The sequence below is a fragment of the Trichosurus vulpecula genome, chromosome 2 (assembly GCF_011100635.1).
Source record: "Trichosurus vulpecula isolate mTriVul1 chromosome 2, mTriVul1.pri, whole genome shotgun sequence".
Taxonomy (NCBI): domain Eukaryota; kingdom Metazoa; phylum Chordata; class Mammalia; order Diprotodontia; family Phalangeridae; genus Trichosurus; species Trichosurus vulpecula.
Window position 1 is genome coordinate 142,132,977 of NC_050574.1, and position 27,095 is coordinate 142,160,071.

The following is a 27,095-nucleotide window of genomic DNA, read 5'->3' on the forward strand; positions in this document are numbered from 1 at the left end:
ACAGAGGATGCCTAATTATTCTTCTATATGACAGGCTTTTAAAGTAATTGAAGCCAACTAACATGACCCCACTTGAACCTTCTTTTCTCTACACTAAACATTCCCAGATCCTTCAACTGGTCCCCATATGACATGGACTCCAGATCTGTCACCATCCTTGTTACTTTCCTCTGGATATTGTTTAGCTTTTCAATATGTTCCTTAAAATGTCCTAAACTGGACACAATACTTCTGATGTGGTCTAACCAGGACATAATATAGTGAAATACTTTTCTGCTTGACTATGGCCATATAGGCAGTGAATCCTACAGCTCAGATGTAAACCTGGACCTCCACAATGTAAGTTCAGGATTCAGTCCAAGAAGCGTTAACTCTTTTATGGCATTGTTATACCATGCCATTACAATTTCAGTAGTAAATTAAAATAAGAGACTAATTTAGCTACTCAAAGGTATTGTCTTTACTGTGTTTTCAGGCATTTAGAGTCACCAATTATAGGTAAATGGTAACTGTAATGGTATTTTTTCATTGTTTCAGCCAAATTGGATCACTTTATATTACTTCTTCAAAGGAACTATAAAGGGTTAAATATTAGGGCTGTTTAAAAGACAGGGGCAATATATCTCTCTCTATCAATCATTTATCATCTACTTATCCATCTATCATCTATCTATGATATATCTAACAATCTATCTATCACCTATTTATCACCTACCTATCAATCACCCATTGAGTGTCTGTCTATCTATCTATTTATCTATCTATCTATCTATACCTATATATCTATCTATCTATCTATCTATCTATCTCTCTATCACATACCTCTTTATCTCTAGTTATAATCAAATCAGTAAATAAAGATATACCTAAGGAATGGATAGAAAAAAAAAAGATAAACAGACAGATAACAGTACATGTATTCTGAAAAGCTCTAATAAACCCTTTAAAGTTCCTTGAAGAAGGGTGACAAGTAGCAAGCACTGTTTGTTATTCAAATTGGCTGAAGCAAAAAAGAAAATAATACTATAATAGTGAACAAATCAAACACCACATAACTCTCTCATCCATAGTCATCTCCATAGCTGTAGATGTAGAGATAGATATAGGTACAGATAGAGATATATTGACATATAGAGAGACATGAATATGCAGGTATGCACATATGTACATACGTACAAACATATGTGCACACATTTATATATTATGCTTTGTATAGCATTTCACCGATGAAATGTTTTTAATCTCTTATACAAAAGTTGTTTTCACTTGGTAATTAGTGTCTTTACATTTCTTACATATAAAAGAAAGCATTGTCTTTGAGAAAATAGTCTTGCAACTAATTTAATGCAGCAATGAGCTTTGTTATAACTGTACCTCATGTGTAATGAGGTTATGAATGATCAAATTAAGAAACAGTGTAAAACACAAACTATTCCCTGAGGATTAACACCGGGGTCTCATAAGCCTGATTGTCATAGATAATAAACCTAGAGATTTGCTACTCAATAATAGTGTCACGGAGTTCCCTAGAGGCATTTATTGCAGTATTGAATTTTACAAACAATATACATAATGTTGTTTGTTGATAGTAGTGGGGGTGGGGAGGAATGTCTTCATATTATTACTGGCTAACTTTAAAATTGCATAGTTAGTGTACTTATCAATATCTCCCTTTTTCATTTAGGCATGAAACGAAAATTTTATACTGAAAATTTTATGTGGTAATTTTAATTATTGTTTTAAAATGATTCTAAAATAATATAGACATTATATATGTCAGCATGTTAAGGACTTATGATGTTATCACTGTAGGGAACTGAATTGTCATATATGTGTACCTAATCATATATGCACACATTCATATATACTAATACTCCTAGATTTTAAACACTATTAATGCTCTGATCATGTCTTAAATACTTTAAATTTAAATACTTAAATACATATGTAAATATAATAGTTCACATTTATAATTTGTAAATTCCTTTACATATATTATCGCATTTAATTCTTACAGAAACTCCATGAATTTGACACCATTATTGTTCCCATTTTACTGACTGAGTACTTGGGGATTAGCAAAATGAAGTGGCCTCTAAACTACCAGTCTTCTTTATCCCAAGTCCTATGCACTATCCTATACAATGATGTCTAAACAAAACTGCCAAAATGCTATTCCTAAAGAAGATCTAATCATTTTGCTCCCCTGCTCAAGGAGCTCTGGTAACTCCCTCTTGCTTTCAGGATAAAATGCAATTCCTTGCTGGGAGGGGGAGGAGAAAATAAACTCTTGTATTGTATCTATTGTGTGTCTGGCACTCCTCGGATCCTCATGTGGTACAGTGGATAGAGCACAGGGCATAGAATCAGGAAGACTTGTTGTCATGAGTTCAAATCTAGCCTTAGGCACTTTCTAGTTGTGTGACCCTGGGCAAGTCATTTAACTCTGTTGGCCTTAGTTCCTCATTTATAAATTGAGCTGGAGAAAGAAATGACAAACCACTCTAATATCTTTGCTAAAAAACCCCAAAAAGGGGTCATGAAGAGTCGGACGTGACTGAAGACAACTAAACGACAATAATAACTAAAGATGGAGGAGAGGCTTTAGGAGAGTTTAGGTATGTGACTTAACTTGGGAGGTAGGTGCTATTATTATCACCATTTTACGGTAGAGGAAACTTGGGCACACAGGTTAAACGACTTGCTCAGAGTTCACACAGCTAGTAATTTTCTGAGGTTGGATTTGAACTTGGATCTTCCTGACTTCAGATCTAGTATTTTACTCACTCCTCCACCTGGCTGCCTCATTTTAAGGCTTTTCTCAATTGGGTTGCTGGTTACCTCTTCGTCATTTTCTTTCACATACTCTGGGTTCCATCCAGAATGGCCTGCTTGCCATTCCCTGAACACTTTATTATATCCTACATACCCATGCCTTTGCACAGTCTGCCTTCCCTACCTACAGTGCAGTCCCTCCTTAATTCTAATGGAATCCCGAGCTTCCTTAAAGGCTCAGCTCAAGTGCTAATTTCTTCTTAAGACCCATCCTGACCCCCTTCATCAAAAAAATTAGTTCATATTTATTTTATATAATTGTATTTTGTATATGTATACATGTGGGCATACAAGTTTATAGATACGTATACATATATACACACATTTGTGTATATGTATACACATCACTATAAATTACCTTTCTGTATATAAGCTATTTCTCCCCCATTACCCAAGAGGCTACACGCTTTTTGAGGGCTGGCATTTCATTTTGTCTTTGTATCCCCAGAGCTTAGCAACCTTCTTGATGGATAGGAAATAAATATTAAATAAATATCATTGAATTGAACTGAAGAACCAAATTTCAATGTTGTCATGCGGTGTTTGTGCTCTGAGGTAGCAGTCTTAAGTGCTGCAAAGCAAACAGGAATCTCGACTGGGTAAATTAATGCTCTATTACACAGATACATTTGCTGTGCACACAATGAACTGTTAGAATAAAATGTAACAATTGTTTCCAAGTGAGCAGCAGCGTGATGCAAACATAATAAGGCAGGAAATTAGTAAAAAGCTGAATTACAAGTGTAGGTGACTGAGAAAGCAGATGTAATAAGCGAAGTTGTAGTCAGCCTGAGGACCAAGGTCAAGGTTCTTGGAATTATAAACAAAATAAAACAAAACAAGGAAATAGAATCATCAATAACTACCAACGGCCAGGGTCTTGAAATTATATTTTCTATGATAGAGGTTAGATTTGTATGTGCATGTATGCATGTATATTCCATTTGGATCAGTTATTTTTCAGCATTTGAACAGAATACTGTTTCCTGTGTTTCATGGTTCTGCCTAACGTTTCTTGAGTGAAGTGCTGTATCATCTAATGGGCTTTGTGCTCATTATTTTTTTTGTAAAAGCAATTATTACTCTGGTGAAAGTTTTCCTCTCTACTCTGTATCTTGACTTTAAAAGCTGAGGTGAATAGTCAAGAAAACATAACATTTAGGGAAAAATAATACTGAATTCTTTTTCCTGGTTTACTTCAACAACAATCTTAAATATGTCCCCTTTCTCTTCTGAACTTTCTTTCTGATAATCTGGCTATACCAAGTATGTCTATAGCTATATCCATTTCTATTTCTATCTACATCCCTATAACTGTATCTATCTCTAAGTCTGTATATGTTTATATCTCTATAATCTCTATCTCTTTTTGTAGACATAGAGATCTACATGAATATAAATATATAGATAGACTGATGGAGACATGCAGATATATGTGTACATAGATAGATGTGTATACAGATATATATATATATATATTATATATATATACACATGGAAATAGTTACATGTATACATGTATCTATTTACACATATATAACTGTTTATATTTGAGAATTACTATTCATTTGGAATACTTGTTCTTATGCCTCATTTTTATTAACCTTTTTAATGACCATAATATTTTATATTAGAGCCCCACTCTTTTCCTTTATCTAAGGAAATAGTCTCCACAGTGTTTTTGTGATTGGTGCAAGAACTCACCTACAGAGGCAAAGCCAAGATGGCAGAGGAAAGGCAAGGAATCTGCTCAGCTCTCCCCCCAACCCCTCCAAATATCTTTTAAATGACTCTAAACACATTCTAGAACAGCAGAAAACAAATTTCTAGCCCAAGACAGCTTGGAAGGTTGGCAGGAAAGGTCTGTCATATCTGTGTGAGAGAGGATCACAGTCTTGCAGCTGAGACATCACAGCTGCAGCCACAGAAAACTAGGAGCAGGCCCTGGGAGTGACTGAATCAGCAGTGGCAGTGGCAGTGGCAACAACTGTGGTAGCAGCAGTGGCAGTGATGGGAGTGCTTGGGTGCTTGTGTTTGGCCCCTAATTCTAACAGCCTCTGCTTGGGTGCCTGTGCCTTGACCCCAATTCCAAAATCACATCTCTCCCTAGCTTCAAAGTATTGGCCCTAGCAGATTCTCTCTAGTTCAAGGGCAGCATGACTTAGCAAAACACTTATCTCTCCTCCTGATACTGTGGCCAGCTGCACCTATAGAATTTATTAGTTTGGACTCCTTGTGTATTGCTAATTGGCTGTGCACTGGGACATAACAATATTTACTACTTACTGACCTTCCTGAGAGGTATCCTAGACATAGTCAAATATATACTCCCTTACATTCATCTTGTCTAACAAGACATTTGATGGAAGCCACCTGGACACTCCCAGTCAGCTGTGACCACTATTGACTTAGTGATGTTTCACAGTCAAAACCACACCCCCAGGTAGCCCCTCCTTGGGCTCTTTCCCAGTGAACTCTGGGTAAGATACCTGTGCAGTAGATACAAAAAGTGCATGTTCCTTTAAGAACTGACCACCCCTTAACCACTCCCTAATCCCACCCCAAAACACCTAATTGACGTGTTTCACCCCCAAATCTCATATTAAACATTCTTTGTAGCCCTGTAAGGTTGCAGGTTCCCTAAGAACTCTTGCCCACTGTAAAGCATAACAAATCTTTGCCACCTTGACTTAAAGAATGTTTGGGATCTTGAATTCATTTCAGATGGCCCCAACCCTCTCAAGTACTCAGGAGACCTTAAGTAGTTAGAGTCTGTAAAGGTGCTCTACCCTCAAGATCCCTTCCTAAGAGGTTAGAGTCCATAAGGATGGGTAAAATCAATTTGATTCCTGAATCCCTGGGTTTTCCCCCCTCAACAGCAATAGCAGTGGTAGCAGCAATGGCAGTGGCTGCTTCTGGAAGCTCTCAGCCCATAGAGGGTAAGGGTGTCAAACAATCTGTTAGAAGGAGATTAGAGGGGTCTTTTTGCTAGCACTGAGGCAGGACTCTGTTGCTTTCTCCATACTCAAATATGGGTTACTGACTTGGGTGGCAGTCCAAGGGTGAGGAGGAACACTAACATAGCAAAGCTTGTAGCCACAATGGAAGGGTGGAAACCCTCCTCACAGGGCAGAAAAGAGTGCAAGATTCATGACTTTCGAGGATAATCATGAACATGTCTGTGTGATTCTGAATCGCAAAGTATGAAAAACTTTCTAGGTAGAAGGCAGAGGAAACAACATTTATTTAGACTCTGGATGATAAAATCCCTGACCAATAACTCCAATTTGATATAGCAGTAATTATATTCCAAAACCAGTAAGCCTACCTCAGTGTAGAAACAAGGAAATTATAACACAGTATTATAGCAAGGAACCAATCATCCTGTAACCTTCCCTCCTGCTAGGGCCTTCCTGTAAACAATCACTCAGGAATCCTAACTCTCTGCTCAGCACTCTCTTCTGCAGCCCTGTAGACTCTGGCTCTATCAATTTCTGCTCTTTAGCTCCCTCTCGATGTTTTTTGCTTCAATGTCTTCTTTTCAGTTCTTCTCTCAGTTCTGTCCCTCTGCAATTCTGGTTCTCTCACACCCTGGACTCTCCTTATACAGAGTCCATAATAATCATATTGTGAAAGACTAACTTATCATGCCTCCCATTTATTCTAATTTTCTCCTTTGACTTGGTCCCATTTCAAAAGTGTTTGCTTCTGACTACCACACCCCCCCCTCCAACCTGCTGTCTCCTTGGCTAGAACTCAGGTCTCTGATTGGCTGAATTCGTGATCGACTAGAACTCAGTGCACATACCATTGACTCTGGCTTTAGCAACTCCCAGTAGGGCCCTGAGAGCTTCATGCCTAAATCAGCTTAGTACCTGGTAAGTAGAGGCTTTAAAGGCCTACTTACAAATGAAGATACAATCAAGCTTTGCTACCTAGACCCTCCTGAGGCCTCTTGATTGGGTGGGGAAGATCTTTGATCATATTAATACTACAATCACTCTGTGGTAAAGCTTATTATATTATAATATTATTATATTATTATGGTGGAATTAAAAGAGGGATCCTATGCATTACTTGTATATACTGGAGAATATTTAGTCAACTATATGGTAAAGTCAATTGACTTGAGACATAGTCAAGTACAAGGAATGAAACTACCGAATGTCCCCAGGACTATGCAATCTTTGCTCATCATTCATTACAAACTAATAACAGCACCAGTGTTCCTGCGAGCGTGCTAGGAAAAGTAAGAACACAGGATTCTCTCTTTCTGTTATTCGTATTTTTTTCTAGGGTATTATCTCTGATAGAAAGTAGTTTTCACTTTCTTAGAATTTTAATTGGTAGAATAACAAGACATTATGTATATCTTCGGAGTAATTCTCAAATTGGTTGAAGGGAAAGTGTGTGTGTGTGTGTGTGTGTGTGTGTGTGTGTGTGTGTGGCAGTAAAGTTTACATAGTTGGTGTTACAAGTCTTTTGTACACTGCTTCAAGGAAAGGGATCATTATATGGTCCTAAAGGTAGGTAGAGTCACTCTTTCAGAGGCCAGAGACTAGACAGTACACTAGAGAGCCAAACAATTAGCTGCTGGCATTCAATAGCATATGAGAACATATATGTTGGAACATATAGAGTAATTTTATCAGCATATTATACCATATATCATAGTATTATATATACATGTGTACATGTGTTCTTATAGTCTAGAGCTATTGTCTTAGCAAATGTATGCATATACATATATAAATGCACATACATATGCATTATGTAATACACATGCGTATATTTGTGTATACACACATATGCTGGAGCTATCTGTATTAGCCTGTAACAAATACAAATGTATTATGTGTAATATGCATGGGTATCTATAACATATACACCCAAATGTATATAGAATAAGCAGTGGCATTGCTGAGTCGGATGGTATAGGTAGTTTAATAACTCTTTGAACATAATTCCAGATTGCTCTCCAAAATGGCTGGATCATTTCCCAATTTCACCAACAATGAATTAGTGTCCCAATTTTTCCATATCCACTCCAACATTTGTCATTTGACACTTCAATCGTTTTAGCCAGTTTGCTAGGTATAAAATGATGTCCCTAGGTGGTTTTAATGTACATTTCTGTAATCAATGATGATTTAGAGTATTTTTCATATGACTATAAATTGTTTTGATTTTTTCATTGGAAAATTGCCTGTTCATAGCCTTTGACCATTTATCAGTCGAGGAGATTTGACAAAGATACACATACGTGTGTGTATGTGTGTAGGTTTATCTGTATATATGTGGATATGTAGATTTATAGAAGACCTTCATCTGAGAAAATGTTCATAAAATTTCCCCCTCAATTTTCTACTTTCCTTCTGATCTTGGATACATTTGTTTTATTTGTACAAAACCTTTTTAATTAAATGTAATGTAAATTTTAAACTTAACTTTGCTTTCTATCTCTTGTTTATTCAAGATTCTTATATGAAGAGGTTGAGACACTGAATAGAATTCAGAAAATAACAGTCAAAAGGAACTGAGGTGGGGGTGGAGCCAAGATGAGGGCTGCAAAGCAGGGACTTGCCTACGGCTCTCCCCCAGGGCCCTTCAAACACCAATAAAAAATGGCTCTGAACAAATTCTAGAACTGCAGAACCCAAAAATAGCAGAGGGAAGCAGGGTTTCAGCCCAGGACAGCCTGGAGGGTTGCTGGGTAAGGTCTACTGCTCACGGAGCTGGGAATGGAGCAGAACAGAGCCCAGCATGGGCTGCGCCCAGACCAACCAGACCAGGAGCCAGGTGGAACAGGACCTAGCACCCCGAATCAGTGAGCTGTGGCAGTTACAAGACTTTTCAAACCACAAACACCAAAGACAACAGAGAAGGTTAGAGGGAAAAGCTGCGGGGACAGAGTGAAAGGAGTTCATGGTTCGGCCACTGCCCCAGGGGAAGAGGAGGTGGTGCAGCTACTGACCTACATCTGCAGTTGCTTCTAGCCCCAGACCCACATGGTGGGAGGAATTAAGTGGCAGATCAGAGCAGGTATGCAGAGCCTGCTTAAGATCTGAGTCAGGTCCACGTTGGTGGTTCTTGGGGAAGGAGGAGCCCTGGTATGGCAGAGCTTGCTGTGTAGAAACAGCTCTGAAAACAACAGCACATCCCCTCAAGCTTGGAACAAAGTACTCTCTTCTCTACAAGGAGTCATAACCCAGACAAAAAACTAAAGGGTCAAGTAGTTGGCTGGGAACATGAACAGGAAGCAAAAATGGTCTCAGATTCAGACTCAGATTTTGGAATCTTTCTTTGGTGACAAAGAAGACCAAAACATACAGCCAGAAGAAGTCAACAAAGTCAAAGAGCCTACATCAAAAGCCTCCAAGAAAAACATGAACTGGTCTCAGGCCATCAAACAGCTCAAAAAGGATTTGGAAAAGCAAGTTAGAGAAATAGAGGAAAAATTGGGAAGAGAAATGAGAATTATGTGAGAAAACCATGAAAAACAAGTCAATGACTTGCTAAAGGAGACCCCCAAAAATACTGAAGAAAACAACACCTTAAAAATAGACTAACTCAAAAAAAATAGACTAACTCAAATGGCAAAAGAGCTCCAAAAAGCCAATGAGGAGAAGAATGCCTTGAAAGGCAGAATTAGCCAAATGGAAAAATTAGACTGCAGCAAGTGGAAGTTAGTGACTTTATGAGAAATCAAGATATTATAAAACAGAACCAAAAGAATGAAAAAGTGAAAGACAATGTAAAATACTTCATTGAAAAAGCCACTGACCTGGAAAATAGATCCAGGAGAGATAATATAAAAATTATTGGACTACCTGAAAGCCATGATCAAAAAAGAGCCTAGATATCATCTTTCTAGTAATTATCAAGGAGAACTGCCCTGATATTCTAGAGCTGGAGCATAAAATAGAAATTGAAAGAATACACTGATCACCTGAAAAAGATCCCAAAAAGAAAACTCCTAGGAATATTGTCACCAAATTCCAGAGCTTCCAGCTCAAGAAGAAAATATTGCAAGCAGCCAGAAAGAAACAATTGGAGTATTGTGGAAACACAATCAGAATAATACAAGATCTAGCAGCTTCTACATTAAGGGATTGAAGGGCTTGGAATTTGATATTCCAGAGGTCAATGAAACTAGAATTAAAACCAAGAATCACCTACCCAGCAAAACTGAGTATCATGCTCCAAGGCAAAATATGAATTTTCAACAAAATAGAGGACTTTCAAGCTTTCTCAGTGAAAAGACCAGAGTTGAACAGAAAATTTGACTTTCAAACACAAGAATCAGAGAAGCATGGAAAGGTAAACAAGAAAGAGAAATCACAAGGGACTTACTGAAGTTGAACTGTTTTGTTTACATTCCTACATGGAAAGATGATGTGTATAATTCATGAGACCTCAGTATTCAGGTAGCTGAAGGGAAAATATATATATATGTAGACAGAGGGCACAGAGTAAGTTGAATATGAAGGGATGATATCTAAAAATTAAATAAAATTAAGGGGTGAGAGAGGAATATATTGAGAAAGGGAGAAAGGGAGAGATTGAATGGGGTAAATTATCTCACATAAAACAACATGAGTATTGTGCAAGGGTTTTGCATAATGATACGCATGTGGCCTATGTTGAATTGCTTGCCTTTTTAGGGAGGGAAGGTGAGGAGGGAAGAAGGGAGAGAAGTTGGAACTCAAAGTTTTTAGAGCAGATGTGCAAAAAAAGTTTTTGCTTGTGACTAGGAAATAAGATATACAGGCAATGGGGCATAGAAATCTATCTTGCGCTACAAAAAATTAAGGGAAAAGGGGATGAGGGAGTGGAGTGACAGAAGGGAGGGCTGACTGGGGAATGGGGCAATCAGAATATATGCCATCTTGTTGTGGGTGGGGGGAGGGTATAAATGGGGATAAAATGTGTAATTCAAACCCTTGTGAAAACTAAAAATACTAAACAATAATAATTTTAAAAAAAAGAAAACAAAAAAAAAGAAGTGAGTAAAGGGATGACCTCTTTAATTAAAAAAAGCCAACCTGGGAGGGGAAGACCTTCATGGTTGCTGGGCAAAAGAGAAACAGTTACCATTTATATTCACTCTGAGCCAAGAGGGTTCCAGATTATAGCCATTAAGTGGTGTTTGGGCAGGAACCTATTGCTGTCCAATCTATGAGCTCCATAGTGAAATGGGTTTCCTTAAACACATTTCTTTTTTTTAATCAGATTTTTTTTTATTTTTGTTTACAACACTTAGTTCTACATGTTCTTGAGTTTCAAATTTTCTTCCCTCCCCTCCCCTCCCCACTACCCCCCAAGACAGCAAGCAGCCAGATATAGATTCTACATAAACCTTCACATTAAAATTATTTACACCATAGTCAAGTTGCAAAGAAGAATTATGATCAATGGAATGAATCATGAGAGAGAAGAAACAAAACCAAAAAGGAAGAGGAAAAAAAGAGAGCAAATAATTTGCCTCAATCTGCATTTAGACTCCATAGTTCTTTCTCTGGATGTTGCTAGTTTTTTCCCTCATGAGTGTTTGGAGCTGTCCTTGAGCTTTGTATCGCTGAGGAGAGCCAAGTCTATCGAAGTTAGTCATCACAGAATCAATATATCTGTAGCTGTGTACAATGTTCTCTTGGTTCTGCTCCTCTCACTCAGCATCATATAATGTAGGTCTTTCCAGGTTATTATGGAGTCTGTATCTTCCCCATTTATTATAACACAACAGTGTTCCATTACATTCATGTACCACAACTTGTTCAGCCATTTCCCAATTGATGGGCATCCCCTTGATTTCCAATTCTTTGCCACCGCGAAGATTGCTGCTATAAATATTTTTGTACATACAGGTCCCTTTCCCACTTGCATGATCTCTTTGGGATACAGCCCTAGAGGTGGTATTGCTGGGTCAAAGGGTATGCGCATTTTTATAGCCCTTTGGGCACAGTTCCAAATTGCTCTCCAGAATGGCTGGATCTGTTCAAAACTCCACCAACAATGTATTAATGTTCTATTTTCCCACATCCTCTCCAGCATTTATCATTTTTCTGTTTTGTCATGTTAGCCAATCTGACAGGAGAGATGTGGTACCTAAGAGTTGTTTTGATTTGCATTTCTCTAATCAATAGTGATTTAGAGCGTGGTTTCATATGCATATAGATATCTTTAATTTCTTTGTCTGAAAACTGCCTGTTCATATCCTTTGACCATTTCTCAATTGGGGAATGGCTTTTATTCCTATAAATTTGGCTCAGTTCCCTGTATATTTTAGATATGAGTCCTTTATCCAAGACATTGGTTGTAAATATTTTCTCCCAATTTTCTGCTTCCTCCTAATCTTTGTTGCATTGGCTTTGTTTACACAAAAACTTTTCAGTTTAACATAATCAAAATTATGCATTTTGCATTTTGTAATACTCTCTATCTCTTATTGGGTCATGATTTCTTCTCTTTCCCATAGATCTGGTAGGTAAACTATTTCCTGATCTCCCAAATTGCTTATAGTATCAGCCTTCATTTCTAAATCATGAACCCATTTTGACTTTATTTTGGTATATGGGGTAAGATATTAGTCTATGTCTAGTTTCTGCCATAAAAATCTTCTAATTTTCCCAGCAGTTTTTGTGGAATAGTGAATTCTTAGCCCAGAAGCTGGATTCTTTGGGTTTATCAAAGAGTAGATTGCTATAGTCATTGAGTTTTGCGTCTTGTGTACCTAACCTATTCCACTGATCTACCACTCTGTTTCTTAGCCAGTACCAGGTAGTTTTGATAACTGCTGCTTTATAGTACAGTTTAATATCTGGTATGGCTAAGCCACCTTCCCTAGTATTTCCTTTCATTAATTCCCTTGATGTTCTGAACTTCTTGTTCTTTCAGATGAGTTTTGTTACTATTTTATCCAGCTCTGTAAAATAATTTTTGTTAGTTCAATTGGAATGGCACTGACTAAGTAGATTAATTTAGGTGAAATTGTCATTTTTATTATATTAGCTGGGCCTATCCATGAGCAACTGATGTTATTCCATTTATTTAGATCTGACTTTATTTGTGTGAGAAGTGTTTCATAATTGTGTTCATATAGGCCCTGGATTTGTCTTGGCAGGTACCCTCCCAAATATTTTATAGTGTTTAGAGTAATTTTAAGTGGAATTTCTCTTTCTAGCTCTTGCTGTTCGTTTTTGTTAGTAATGTATAGGAATGCCAAGAATTTATGGGGGTTTATTTTATATCCCGCAACTTTGCTAAAGTTGTTTATTATTTCAAGTAGTTTTTTACTTGAATCTCTAGGATTCTCTAAGTAAATCATCAATATCTGCAAAAAGTGATAATTTAGTTTCTTCTTTGCCTATTTTAATTCCTTCAATTTCTTTTTCTTCTCTTAATGCTAAAGCTAACATTTCTAGTACCAAATTGAATAATAGGAGGGATAATGGACATCATTGTTTCACCATGAATCTTATTGGGAATGCATCTAGCTTGTCTCCATTTCATATAATGCTTGCTTATTGTTTTAGGTAGAGCTGTTTATAATTTTAAGGAAGATTCCATTTATTCCTATGCTTTCTAGTGTTTTTAATAGGAATGGGTGTTGTATTTTGTCAAAGCTTTTTCTACATCTATTGAGATAATCATGTGGGTTCTTCTAGTTTTGTTATTGATATGATCAATTAGGCTGATAGTTTTCCTAATATTGAACCAGCTTTGCATTCCTGGAATAAATCCTACCTGTCATTGTGTATTATTCTCCTGATAAGTTGCTGCAATCTTTTTGCTAATATTTTATTTACAATTTTTGGATCAACATTCATGAGGGAAATTGGTCTATAATTTTCTTTCTCTGTTTTGATTCTTCCTGGTTTAGGTATTAGTACCATATTTGTGTCATAAAAAGAAATTGGTAGGACTCTTTCACCTATTTTCCCAAATAGTCTATAAAGTATGGGAATTAATTGTTCTTTAAATATTTGATAGAATTCACATATAAAACCATCTGGCCCTGGAGATTTTTTCCTAGGGAGTTCATTGATGGCTTAATTTCTTTTTCTGAGATGGGGTTATTTAGGTATTTCACTTCCTCTTCTGTTAACCTGGGCAATTTGTCTTTTTGTAAATATTCATCAATTTCCCTGAGGTTATCAAATTTATGGGCATACATTTGGGCAAAATAATTCCTAATTATTGTTTTAATTTCCTCTTCTTTGGAAGTGAATTCAACCTTTTCATTTTTGGTACAGGTAATTTAGTTTTCTTCCTTCTTTTTTTTTAATCAAATTGACCAAGGGTTTATCAATTTTATTGGTTTTTTTTCACAAAACGAGCTCTTAGTTTTATTTATTAGTTCAATAGTTTTCTTGATTTCAATTTTATTAATGTCTCCTTTCATTTTCAGTATTTTTAATTTGGTATTTAATTGGGGATTTTCAGTTTGTTCTTTTTCTAGCTTTTTCAATTTCATGCCCATTTCATTGATCTCCTTTTTATCTATTTTATTCATGCAAGCATTTAGATATACAAAACATCCCCTAAGAACTGCTTTTGCTGCATCCAATAAATTTTGGTATGTTGTCTCAGCATCATCATTCTCTTGAATGAAGTTATTGATTGTTTCTATGATTTGTTCTTTGGCTCCCTCATTCTTTAGGATTAGGTTATTTAGTTTCCAATTTTTAGTTTATCTTTCCATGGTCCTTATTATAAATAATTTTTATTGAGTCATGATCTGAGAAGAATGCATTGACTATTTATGCCTTTCTGCACTGGATTGTGAGGTTTTTATGCCCTAGTACATGGTCAGTTTTTGAGTATGTGCCATGTAAATCTGAAAAATATACATTTCTTTTTATCTCCATTCACTTTTCTCCACAGGTCGGTCACATCTGCCTTTTCTTTTCTTTTTTTTTCTGACACAAACTTGTATTTAAGGAATATTTATGGAAAATTAAATATATTTCATACCTTGTGCAAGCATGTTAAATTCCAAGAACAGTGCTATGTGATAAAGCTCCATTGCTTCTTCAGCCCTAGTCAAATTTGGCTTTCCTGCTACCAGAACTTGGACTTCACTCAGACTCCCCACAGAAGGGCTGCAGTGTAAAACTAAGAGGTTGACTACATCAGTATACATACAGTTTATAATAACTTTAGCATATTTTTTTGGTACGATGGACTCATCTAGTATAATTCTAGTGGGAGTCCGCAATGTTCGGTCTGTAATTTCTTCACCAGTCCGTATCCTCCTTTGTAGTAAATTTCGAAGAAATGAGGACTGTGCTGAAATAACAGCCTTGTGAGCTCTAAGTTCTTCATCTAAACAGTTCTGATTTCCAACAAAAGCTTCAACTAGTTCAGAGTCTGACGAAAAACTGAGGACAACATCATAGTAACACATATAATCAAATAGTCCACGCATATCTACATCAAGGGAATTCAGCGTTCCAAATTCTTCAGTGAGCTGCACTAGTATATCAACATTCTGAAATCTTGAATCCTCCACTACAAAGTCTCCTGTGTAAAGATAGTGTAACAAGGCAGAGAACATGGGCATATCTATACCTACTGTATTGATGTCCATTATGATCTCTGCTCCATACTCTGGGGAAGAAGAAAGCAGGGTCTTAAAGAATGGACACCTTGCTGCTAAAATGGCCCTGTGCACAGGAAAGCAAGTTTCTTGAAATATTAAGTCTACATCCATACAATACTTGTACTCATAAAGATCAGCCATATCTTTTTGCAGTGTTCGAGCTTCTGGTTGGGCCCAGCTGGCTTGCAGAGAAAGCTCCTTTAAGGCTGATGTTCCCTCATATTCCTCTACTAATGCATTGACATCTCTTACATCCCACCCCGAGAGGAGTTCTCGCATCTGCTTAGCATGGTCAGCAGAGCGGTTGGATTTCCGACTTTTGATAAATTTCTTCTTGAGGGTGGCAAGGCCAGAGGTTTTCTTTTTCTTGTCTTGTGGCTTTTCATGGCCATGGTCAAGACTATATAATTTTGATTCGCATCCATAGCCTTGATGAGAATAGGATGATGTTCCTATAAATGTTTGTTGGGCCTGTGAATTTCCCCCTACCCTTGGGGAACATGAATGGGGATAGTTAGATGCATTAGCACCCATTTTCTTCAGTCACTCAGGCATTTCACCTGCTGGCTCTTCAGAGGACAATCCCACAATCCATTTTGAGCCTTCAACCCTGGATCCAAAAGCCTCTTTTCATTCATTTCTTGAGAGGGGTATCTTGTATTCTCTTTTGATATATGTTTGTTTTTGTGTCATTATCTCCCCAAGCAGACCCTATGTTCTTTATTCCTGGGCAAAGCTTCAAAAATGCCTTGTAGGAGCACAAATATTTGATTTGGATCCCGCAAGCTCCTCCCGCCGCTGCCGCTGCTCCCGCTGCCGTCACCCCCACCGCCACCGCCGCCACCTCCCCCAGCGCCGCTGTCCGCCCCGGCGCCGGCATTCCCGGCCATCCTCCTCTCCCCGCCGCCGCGGCCCTCTCCGCTCCTGTCACGCACAGGCTCCGGATCCGCGACTGCTTCGGGTTCCCCTCGCCGCCATTTTGACTCCTCGAGAGAGAGAGCAGGAGGGGCTCACTCGGCACGGCCCTCGGGGCGCCCACATCTGCCTTTTCTAAAATTCTATTCACCTCCTTAACTTCTTTCTTTTTTATTTTGAGGTTAGATTTATCAGGTTCAGAGCGGGGGAAATTGAGGTCCCCCACTAATATGGTTTTGCTGTCTATTTCTTCCTGTAACTCCCTTAACTTCTCCTCTAAGAATCTGCATACTACAGCACTTGGTGCACATATGTGAAATAATGATATCGCTTCATTATCTATGGTGCCTTTTAGCAGGATATAGTGTCCTTCCTTATCTCTTTTAATTAGATCTATCTTTCCTTTTGCTTTGTCTGAGATTAGGATTGCTACTCCTGCTTGTTTTACTTTAGCTGAAGCACAATATATTCTACACCATCCTTTTACTTTTACCCTGTGTGTATCCCCCTGTTTCAAACATGCTTCTTGTAAACAACATATTGTAGGATTATGGTTTTAATCCATTCTACTATCGGCCTCCATTTTTGGGAGAGTTCATGCCATTCACATTCACAGTTACGATTACAAGCTGTGTTTTTTTTTTCTCCATCCTTTCCTCCCCCCATTTATGTATTTATTTCTCCTTCCTCCCTTTCACTCCTCAAAAGAGTTTTGCTTTTGACCACCACCTTCCTCAATTCACCCAACCTCTTGATTTTGCTCTCTTATCTTACCCCTTTCCCCTTGCTACTTATTACCTCCTTTCTGACCACCCCCACCTTTCTTTCCCCTTTCCCCTCCTGCAGCCTGTAGGACAAGTTTGCTTTCTATACTTCCCAGAGTATGTTATTCTCTTCTTGAACCAAATCCAGTGAGAGTTAAGGTCATATACTACTCTTCTCCCTCCCTTCTTTCCCTCTACTCTGATATGTTTTTGTGCCTCTTCATGTGATGTAATTTACCCTTTTCTACTACCTCCTTACCTCTTCTCTCAGAACCCTCCCTTTACATCTCTTAATTATGTCTTTTATCATTTTATATATTAACAAGGTTTGTGGGTTCCCCCCCTGTTTACCTTTTTATGGCTCTCTTGAGTTTTGTATTTGAAGATCAAATTTTCCATTGAGTTCATCAGGAAGGTCTTGAATTTCTTTATTTTGTTGAATGTTCATCTCCTTGCCTGAAAAATTATGCTCAATTTTGCTGGGTAGTTTATCCTTGGTTGTACTCCAAGCTCCTTTGCCCTTCAGAATATCATATTGTAATTTCTTCTGTCATTTCATGTAGAAGCTGAAAGATCCTGCATGATCCTGACTGTAGTTCTGTGATATTTGAATTTTTTCTTTTTGGCTGCTTACAGTATTTTCTCCTTGACTTGATAATTCTGAAATTTGGCTATAATATTCTTGGAGTTTTTGATTTGGGATCTCTTTCAGGGGGTGAGTGGTGGATTGTTTTGATGACAATTTCCCCCTCTGGTTCTAGGACCTTTGGGCAGTTATCTTTGTTAATTTCCTGGAAGATACTGTCCAGGCTCTTTTTTTTGTTGTCTCTTTCCAGTAGACCAATAATTCTTAATTTTTCTCTCCTGGATCTATTTTCCAGGTCAATTATTTTTCCAATCAGATATTTTACATTATCTTCTATTTTTTCATTCTTTACATTTTGTTTGACTACTTCTTGATGCCTCATAGAGTCATTAGCTTCAACTTTCTCAATTCTAATTTTTAATGAATTGCTGTTTTCATTTTGCTTTTGAGTCTCCTTTTCCAATTGGTTGATTTTACCTTTCAGGGTGTCATTTGCTCTAGATTCTGAATCTCCTGAGCCATTTCACTAATTTTACTTTTTTAAAGATTTGATCTCATCATTGGTTTTTCTTTTTTCATTTTTTCTTTTACTCCCCTAATCTGGTTTGTAAAATCCTCCTTTAGCTCTTCCAGGAATGCTTTTTGGGCTTGAGACCAATGCACATTCCCTTTTGAGGTATCAGATGTGGGTATAATGTCAATGCTGCCCTCTTCCAAATTGGTATTTTGATCTTACCTGTCTCCATAAAAAGAATCAATAGTCCTTGTTTTTTTCATGTTCTTCTTCATGTTTGTTAGCTTTTTCCTGGCTTTAAAGAGGATTTCTGCTTTGGGGGATCAGGGAGTTGTGTCCCAGGTTTCTTGTTCTGGGAATTGTGAGCCTAGTTACTGGCTTTGTGTGTTATTGCCTTGGGTTTCCTGAGGTTTGAGGGAGGGGTTGTCTGGCTGAATGTCTCTTCTTCCCCTGGGGCTGCTGTCCCGCACGGGTGGTCTTCACCCTTGTCTGTGCTGGTATCTGCCACTTCCCCTGGCTGTGCAAAGGCACATCTGGGTTCCTGGCATTGACCCTTGCTGGCTCCAACCTTCTGGGACTCAGGAAATCCCGCTGTTTGGCTACTGAAGTCCCACTTCTGTCTCCTCTGTTCCAGGGTTTTTCCTGAGGTATTTTCTCTGAGTCGGGGTAGGGGGAGGGATGAGAGCTGTTTACCTGGCCATTATGTCTCCCAGAAGTTCAAGAAGGTGAGTTGCAAACCTTTGTGCTGCAAGCCTCAGGCGTAGAAGTCTTGTGGCCCCAGGCACTGTGCTGCTGCCTCCCCTGTCACTTCAACAGACTCCCATCCTGTGTTGGGAGTCCTGGGGATCTCTGCCGGTTTCAGGCACCCATCTTTCTCCCAGCCTCCTTAAACCCATTTCTTGCTCCTTACACAGTACACAGCATCAGTCCAGGTTGGATGGGCAACTGCCCTGGGTCTAGCCCCAGGTCTTCTAAATCCATGTTTAATATATTCATGATATGCTTTTGAGTGATGCACATTTTAAAATGATGCACAATAAAAAAAGTATTAACTCCAAATTATATTTTCTCATGTATTTTTATGGTCTTAACCAATGCTAATTTTTACATTGAATTCACAGATTCAGTCAAGGTATGTGTTGACTTTGTTCTGAGGATCTTATTAAATTCTACATAGAATTTTACTGCTACTTCATCCCCTGAAAGAGATGGGGTTAAAGAATTTGTTGTTTTAATCATGTGATCAAATGTATTCCACCACCTCCTTCATTTGTCTCTCCTCAGAGAATATCTGAACTATCATTGCATTTAGCTACAACTTCATCATGTCTTCTGATTTAATTAATAGTGAGAATGTCAATGTGGTGTGGTTCAGTTTCCCTAGTCGTTAATCGACTTAGCCATTGAATAAATTGTTTCACGTTAAGGTATAAATAATTAAGTTAATGTTGATAGTAGGTTTAAAATCTATAAATCTTACTGTTCTCTGCCACCTCTTTTTACAACTTCATTGCCCTTATTGAGGAAGAAGGAGTATCCCACATAGCTTTAGTTATTATGAACTGGTTGTCCTTTAAGCTAATATTGGGAAAATGAGTATAGTCCTGATAGATTAAAATAAAAAAGAAAGATAATTAAAGCACAAGGAAAATCATATCAACATACAGTAGGAAAGTTTTTGATTGAGAATAACAAAAATTATCATTAGCATAGGTTGTGGTGTAGTAGGAGATAAGTGAAAAAAAGCGAGTTGATGCCCAATTACGAAGGATATTATACATCTGATTAAAATGTAATAAGCAGTGACAAGCCAATTAAAGTTCTTGAACAAGGGAAAGGCATGGCTAAAGTAATGTTTTAGGCATGGGCAAGAGATTAGTGAAATAATGTAGATATGATATAATAAAGCCTGTGCAAGGATGGGAGAGGTAATAGGAACAGAAAGGAAGATAAAGATTCAAGAGATATTATAAAGGATGAATAACTAAGATTTGCTTACTGTTCAGCTTTGATTTACTGGGGAGAGAAAGAAGATAACAAAGACATTTCAACTCCACTCTAAACCTGCTGCTCTGTTTGGCTTCCACTTCGTGGAAGGAGATGCCAGTTCCAGGTTAAGCTTATCTCTTCTAACCTCATCAGCCTTGATTGATACCACCTTCTTCAGTCCTCTCTCCCTTCTGATTGTAGGTCTGGAGACTGGAATATTAAACTCCTCCCAATGCCTTCTTTATAGAGGGTTAGAAATTGAACTTTTGCTCATTCCACTCTGCATCTGCTGCTCTGCCTGGTTTCAACATCTCTGACCAAGATGCACCCTTCACACACACCAGGTACAGGCTGGTATCTGCTCTTTACCCTCCCCCAATTTATTACTTCCATTTCTGTGTTGTCACCCCTCTGCCCCCTGGTAGATTGTGAGCTACTCAAGGGTAGGGAACTATCTTTTTATTCATTATATTCCCAGCACTTAGCAAAATACCTAGCATATAGTAGGCACTTAATAAATGTTTGTTGTATTGTATAGGTGTTTAGGATATAGTGATATGAATGCAAAAATAGAGTCAGGAAGAGTTTCTTTGGAATTAGAACATGGCATGAAAGGGATGAAAGATGCTAAAATTGATTTTATAAAAGTTGAGTTTGTACTGCAAGTAGGCTATCATAAGGAAATGTATAGCAAGTCATTCAAAATGAGTTTAGTAGAACAATGAGTTCTGCCACTGGATTTCAGAGAAAACCAAGCAGTTTCAGTACCACATACACAATAGAATTATGGAGAAGTCCTACTTCCATGGATGTAGGAATATTCCATTTGTACTAATCGCCACAATATGTGGTGATTGTAATGATATTTACAGACACCTGATAAAATGATAAATAGGATTTCAAATATCCTAAATTCAAGTTTGGAGGCTAGCTGTGAAATCAGAAATCCAGATAGTTGCCCTGCAGATATTTAGAGGTGATGGCTCACAGGAAGATCATGACATTAATTCTGGATAAGGAAATAAAGGTTTGGAAAAACAACAAAATCTGGTGCTTTTCAAATGATGTTCCTAAGATAGTTGAGGTTTATTTTTTTAATTCATAATTTATCTAATAGTACCTGTAAAAATTTTCAAAACACTTTGCATATACCATCTTGTTTGAGTTTCCAACAACTTTGTGAGCAAAGTGCTAATAATATCCTCAATTATAGATGAGGAAACTGAGACTGAGGGACTTGCCTAGGTCATAGGTAGTGGATGTCTGAGTATTTGAACAAGGTCTTTTTTGATTCTAAGTTCATTGTTTTGTTCACTCTGACAGGCTAATGCCTTTTTTTCCTCCTAAAATTCTAGTGAGTAATTCATGCTTTCAGCTGCACCAAATCACTCTTCAGCTACAAAAGCTCCAATAGCTCCCTACCATCACAATATTTCCATCACTGTCATCACAATCGCAGTTAAGAAATGTTCATTGACCTCCTACTTTAAGCAGGAACTATGCTAAATGCTGAGACATAATAAATAGTTTCTGACCTCAGAAATTCCTGATCTTGGAAGGGAGAGAGTCATTAGAAGTAATTGATCAATTAGCATTTAGGAAGCACTTGGTATGTGGAAGTACAGTGCTAGGTGCTGCAGATTATAATACAAAACTGAAATAATTCCTGTTCTCAAGAAGATTAGAATCTAATTAGGGGAGACCATATGCACTTATACTAATATTATATACATATATGTATATGTATACACACAAGCACACATACCAAATAAATACAAGTAATTTGGGAAGGAGAGGACTGGAGGTTAGATATTTGGAAAAAGGTTATCTTGCCCTGAATTTTGAAGGAAAGAAGAAATCGAAAGTGGTATTCATGAGGAGAGAGTACATTACAGTTGTGCAGAGACATCCAACACAAAGACCATGCAGACAGAAAATAGGGGGTTGGGTGCAAACAGCAAAAAGGCCTGTTTGACTGAATCACAAAACATGGAAAGAGGAGTATCACAAAATATAGCTTGAAATGGAGGTTAGGGTCAGGCTGTAAAGAGTTTTACATGATGTATTGTAATAGTCTGATGTCTAAGGAGTCCATAATTTGTCAACTCTGCATTCTTCCAAACCTGCCTTCCACTTCTCCCTTAGCAGAAATCTATTTATTCCTATCCTCTGAATTTCCCATCCCCAGAATGGTGTAGTTGAAAGACAGCTGAATGTAGAGACAGATGACTTGTGTAGAAATCTATATTCTGACAATTACTGGCTGTGTGACTCTGGGCAAGTCTCTTAACTTTCAAGTTTCTCATCTGTGAGAAAAGGATCTGTACATTTGAAGCTTCTCTTTCTTGTAATACCATATTCCTCTCTTACTACCAAATCCTAACCATTCCTTAATTTTATCTTCTCCATGAAGCTTTCCTAACCATTCTTTTTAAAAATTTTATTTTTAATTTATGGAATAAAACAAGCATTTCCATAAAATAGTACAATAAAAAGATGATTGCATATGAAACTGCAATTCTACTATGTACAACTTGCTATTCCTTTGAAATATACAACAGGATTATTATATACATTTCTTTTTTTTTCTTCCCTTATCCCTCCACCCTAGAGATGGCTATCATTAGACACATATAGGTATACACACACACACATATAGTTTTATATATATATATATACATATATATATATATACATATATGTAAAATTATTCTATTTATCAGTTCTTTCTCTGGATACAGATAGCGTCTTTCTTCATATGTTCTTTAGAGCTAATTTGGGAATTTATAATAGTGAAAATATCTTTTTCGCTCGAAGTCATTCTTAAAACAATATTGCTGCTACTTCATTCAATGTTCTTTTGGATCTGCTCATTTCCTGACCAATCTTACCAATATCAGAGTCTTCCCCTCACTGTACTGTTGTAATTTCTGTTTATTCAGTCACACTCTACTTTGGGGGTCACATAATCATATACTATGCTTTCACATTTTACATCTCTCTTCAACTAGACTCTATGTTACTTGAAGTCCAGGACAATATCATTCAAATGATACAATAAACATAAAATTTTTGTAAATCTTGAGGTGCTGTGTAGATATGAGTTGTTATACTTTATTTTTTTTATATCCTCTATAATGTCAGGTACAATGCTAACACTAAGTAATCAATCAATACTTTTTGAATTAAATGGATTTGAACTGTTTTGACCTCTTTTGATATAGAAACACAAAAATGTTTAGTAATGTAAAACTAATGCTAAAGCAAAAAAAAAAAAACCCAAGAGATGATTGATTGTGCAAGTCCATAAAAGGAAGTGTTTCTCATAATGTTGCATTTATACAGCTATTCCTAGCTGATTGATTCCAAAATAGCTTGCCAGATGTGACTCCTACTTTCCATGAAATTCAAGCTTTGATACAACACCACATTCATTTCAGAGTAAAGAGGAAATTTTCTAGATGGTGCTAAAAAAGCAACTATCATCAATCTGTTTGGCTCTCTATTTTTTCTGAGGTATATTTGAGTAGGGGCTTCTCACTAACACAAGAACTAGAAAAAGAGTGCATTAAATTATTGAATCCATTCTCTTTATAATATCTGGAATTTTTTGAATGGCTAAGAAAATCCACATATTTTTCCCACCCTCAAACTTATCTACTCCATCACCAATGCAGAGCAAAACCTCTCTGTAACTTAGTATATAGAATCATAAGACTGAGGATAGGAAAATATCTTAGATGTATGCAACAGAATATGCTAATTTCATATCTCAAAATCATGGGATTTCAAAATCAAAAAGGGCCCTCATACCTACATAGTGAAACTCATACCTGAAAAAAAGAATCCCAACTACATATAATATAGCGAAGAAATACATATTCCAGCCTGTGCTTAAAGATTTTCAATGAGGAGGAGCCCACTAACTTCAGAATAAGCCCATTTTACTTTTGTACAGTTCTAATTGTTATGAAGATTTTCCTGACTTCAAGACCTAATTTCACTCTTTGTGACTTTTACCTCTTGTATCTAGTTCTGCTCTCTGGGGTCAAACAGAACAATGTAATTCCATATCTATAAACATCTCCCAATGTCCTTGTCTTCCAATATTGAAGTCAGCTACCACATTTCCAACAAAACTTTTCTTTTCTTGGTTAATTATCCCTTGGTCCTTCAAACAATATTCATATGGTATGGCATGCTCTTTACTGTTCTGGTCACCCTACTCAGATCATTTGCCAGTTTATCAGTGTCCTTCCTAAGTCTGATGCCTAGACTATGTTATGTGGTCTCACTAGAGAAAAGGACATCAGGAATATAAACTTCTTATTTTAGGAAGCTGTGTGTCTCTGCAGTCCAAGATCAAATTAACATTGGTAGCTGCCATAATTTGCTATTGACTGTTTTGAAACTTGCCATCCAATAAAATTCTGAGATACTATTTTCAGACAAGTTATTCTGTAACCTTATTTCTCCATCATTTACTTGCAAGATTTGTTGTTTGAGTCCAAATGTAAAACATTATATTTGACAGAATCACAGAATTTTTGAGTTGGGACCATATTACCTTTACAATTCCTTTGAGATCCAAATCTAAGGCCATATAAAATACTTGAAGACAGTTATCATGTTACCTCTGAGTCTTTTTATCTCCAAGTGAAACAAATCTAATTCCTTCAATCTATATTCATATAACCTAGGCTAATGTCATCATGCTAATGTTCTTCCTCTGGAAACTCTCCAGTTTAATTAGGTCCTTTTAAAATTGCAGCAAAAAAATACCGAGAATCAGAGAATAAAGAATGAATGATATGTCCAAGCTTTCACAACTAAGTAGCAGAGCAGGTATTCAAACTTTTTCCTCTGACTCAAAATCTAGCATTCCTTCCACTTCTGTAAAGATGTATCATTAAGAGTTGACATGACCAAAAAACTCATCATCTTCCATCCTCCTCAATGATGAATCTTTCCAAAATTACTGAGCCGATACTCAAAGCCTTTCGTATTTGTTAGGTCCTTGTAAAATGGATTCCACTGACATAGACTTCAAAGAATTAGAATCACCCTCAGGCCACAATGGGTATACAGTTATCCCTTCCACATCACTAGGGTTAAGGGTGTGGCAGCCCCACGACCTGGGAAATCTGTGTAAAATTTTATGGCCTTCCCTTCATAACAGATAAGAAGTATGAATTTTTTATTTTGCTTTTATGGGGCAGGGTTTACCGTCTTATTGTAAAATTTGGGTTAGGTATTTTGTCATAGGCTCTGTGTCATATGTTGCCATCCACAGCCTCTGCAAAACTCCCCTAAAATTCCTATTTAATTTCTTATGCTGACCCGGGAGTGATGGGAAAAGGCACAATATGGAAGGGATAACTGTATTAGAATTTATATAAATGGTAGTATAAAATATATTACTTCTAACTGTCACATTTCAATAATTCTTTGATACTTCAAAGATTTGTGATTGCAATAGTATGAATAATCCCTCTATGATATAGATAACAAACTCCCCTCACTTTACTGTTGTGATTTGTTCTTCATTCTCAAAGAGAACCATGACATCAGTAAGATGATGCCATGTGAATTGACTTTGAGGGAGAGCTGTTCAAAATCAGCAGCCTCGTTTTCTCCTCCAGAGTCATCTGGATCCAGTGGCCAGATATGGATTAGGACAACTGGAAATGGCCCAAGATGCCATGGGAGAACTTGACCTTTTTAAGCTAAGGTCTTTCCGAGTTCTCACTTTGACTGAGGCAATGTCCATTCTGTGATTAGGTTTGTTTAAGAATAGAGCCAAAGGGTGGCTCCTTTAATTAAAAAAAATCAAACTGGGAGGGGAAGACCCTTAGAGTTTCTCTCCAAAAGAAAAACAGTTACATTCACTCTGAACCAAGGGGGCCCAAACAATAACCATTAAGTGGTGTTTGGGTAGGGACTCATTGTTGGCCAATCAATGAGAGCCAGTGTAAGTTGGGTTTAAGGCATGGGCTTTAAGAAAGAAATCTAGCCAATAAACTCAAAGATATTTAGGTAGGTTTTAGCCTTCAAAATTCACCTTCCTTTGGACAGAGCACCCTCAGCTAAGGGCATGATATCCCATGTGGGGAGGGTAGAGGAGAGGGGAAGAAGGGAGAAGAGGAGAAGAGGAGGGGAGGGGAGGAGAAAGAACTGAGTTGGCTAACTGGAACTGGCCAGTTGGGTTCCCAGTGGGGTAACTGGGACTACACACAGGTTGTGGTTTATCCTTCATTCTTGAAGAGGACCATGGCATCGAGAAGATGATGCCATGACTTGCAAATGAATTGGTTTTAAGTGAGGGAGGGCTGTGCAAAGTCACCAGCCTCACTTTCTCCTCTGGAGCCATCTGAGTCCAGTGGCCAGATATGGATCAGCACAGCTGTAGATGGCCCATTACTGGACTATCTTCCTGAGTTGCTTCTGACCCTCCAATATTTATTTTGTAATGATGACTTACTATTACTCTAACTAGGCTAGTCCTTGGCAACAGATACATGCTTAGTTACTAAAACTATTCTGGGGATATTTCCAGCTTGTTAGGACCCTTCAAAATAGCATTGTACCGAGAGTCCAAGAATCTAAGGTTATCTCAAAGAGTCTGAAGAATGTAAAGGAATAGAGAGCTGGATAGAGCAAAATGTATTTGGATTTGGATCCCACCTCAGTCACTAACTAGCTTTGTGATCCTAGGCAGGTCAGTTAGCCTTTCTTAGTCTCATTTTTGTAATTTATAAAATGGGATATCTATCTATCTCTATCTCTATCTAATGTGTGTGTATGTACATACACATACATATGTGTGTGTATGTATATATGCATGTATGTATATATATATACATATATATTTTGATATTACTTTCTTCTATA

At 37.4% G+C, this 27,095-nt stretch overlaps 1 protein-coding gene across 1 annotated transcript; it reads right to left on the minus strand.

Moving 5' to 3' along the window:
- Positions 1-14,791: 14,791 nt before the first annotated feature.
- LOC118836772 (BTB/POZ domain-containing protein 7-like) lies at positions 14,792-16,073 on the minus strand. Its single transcript, XM_036743957.1, has one exon. It carries the CDS (start codon positions 15,968-15,970, stop codon positions 14,792-14,794), a length of 1,179 nt encoding a protein of 392 aa, XP_036599852.1. The 5' UTR covers positions 15,971-16,073.
- Between the last annotated feature and the right edge of the window lie 11,022 nt (positions 16,074-27,095).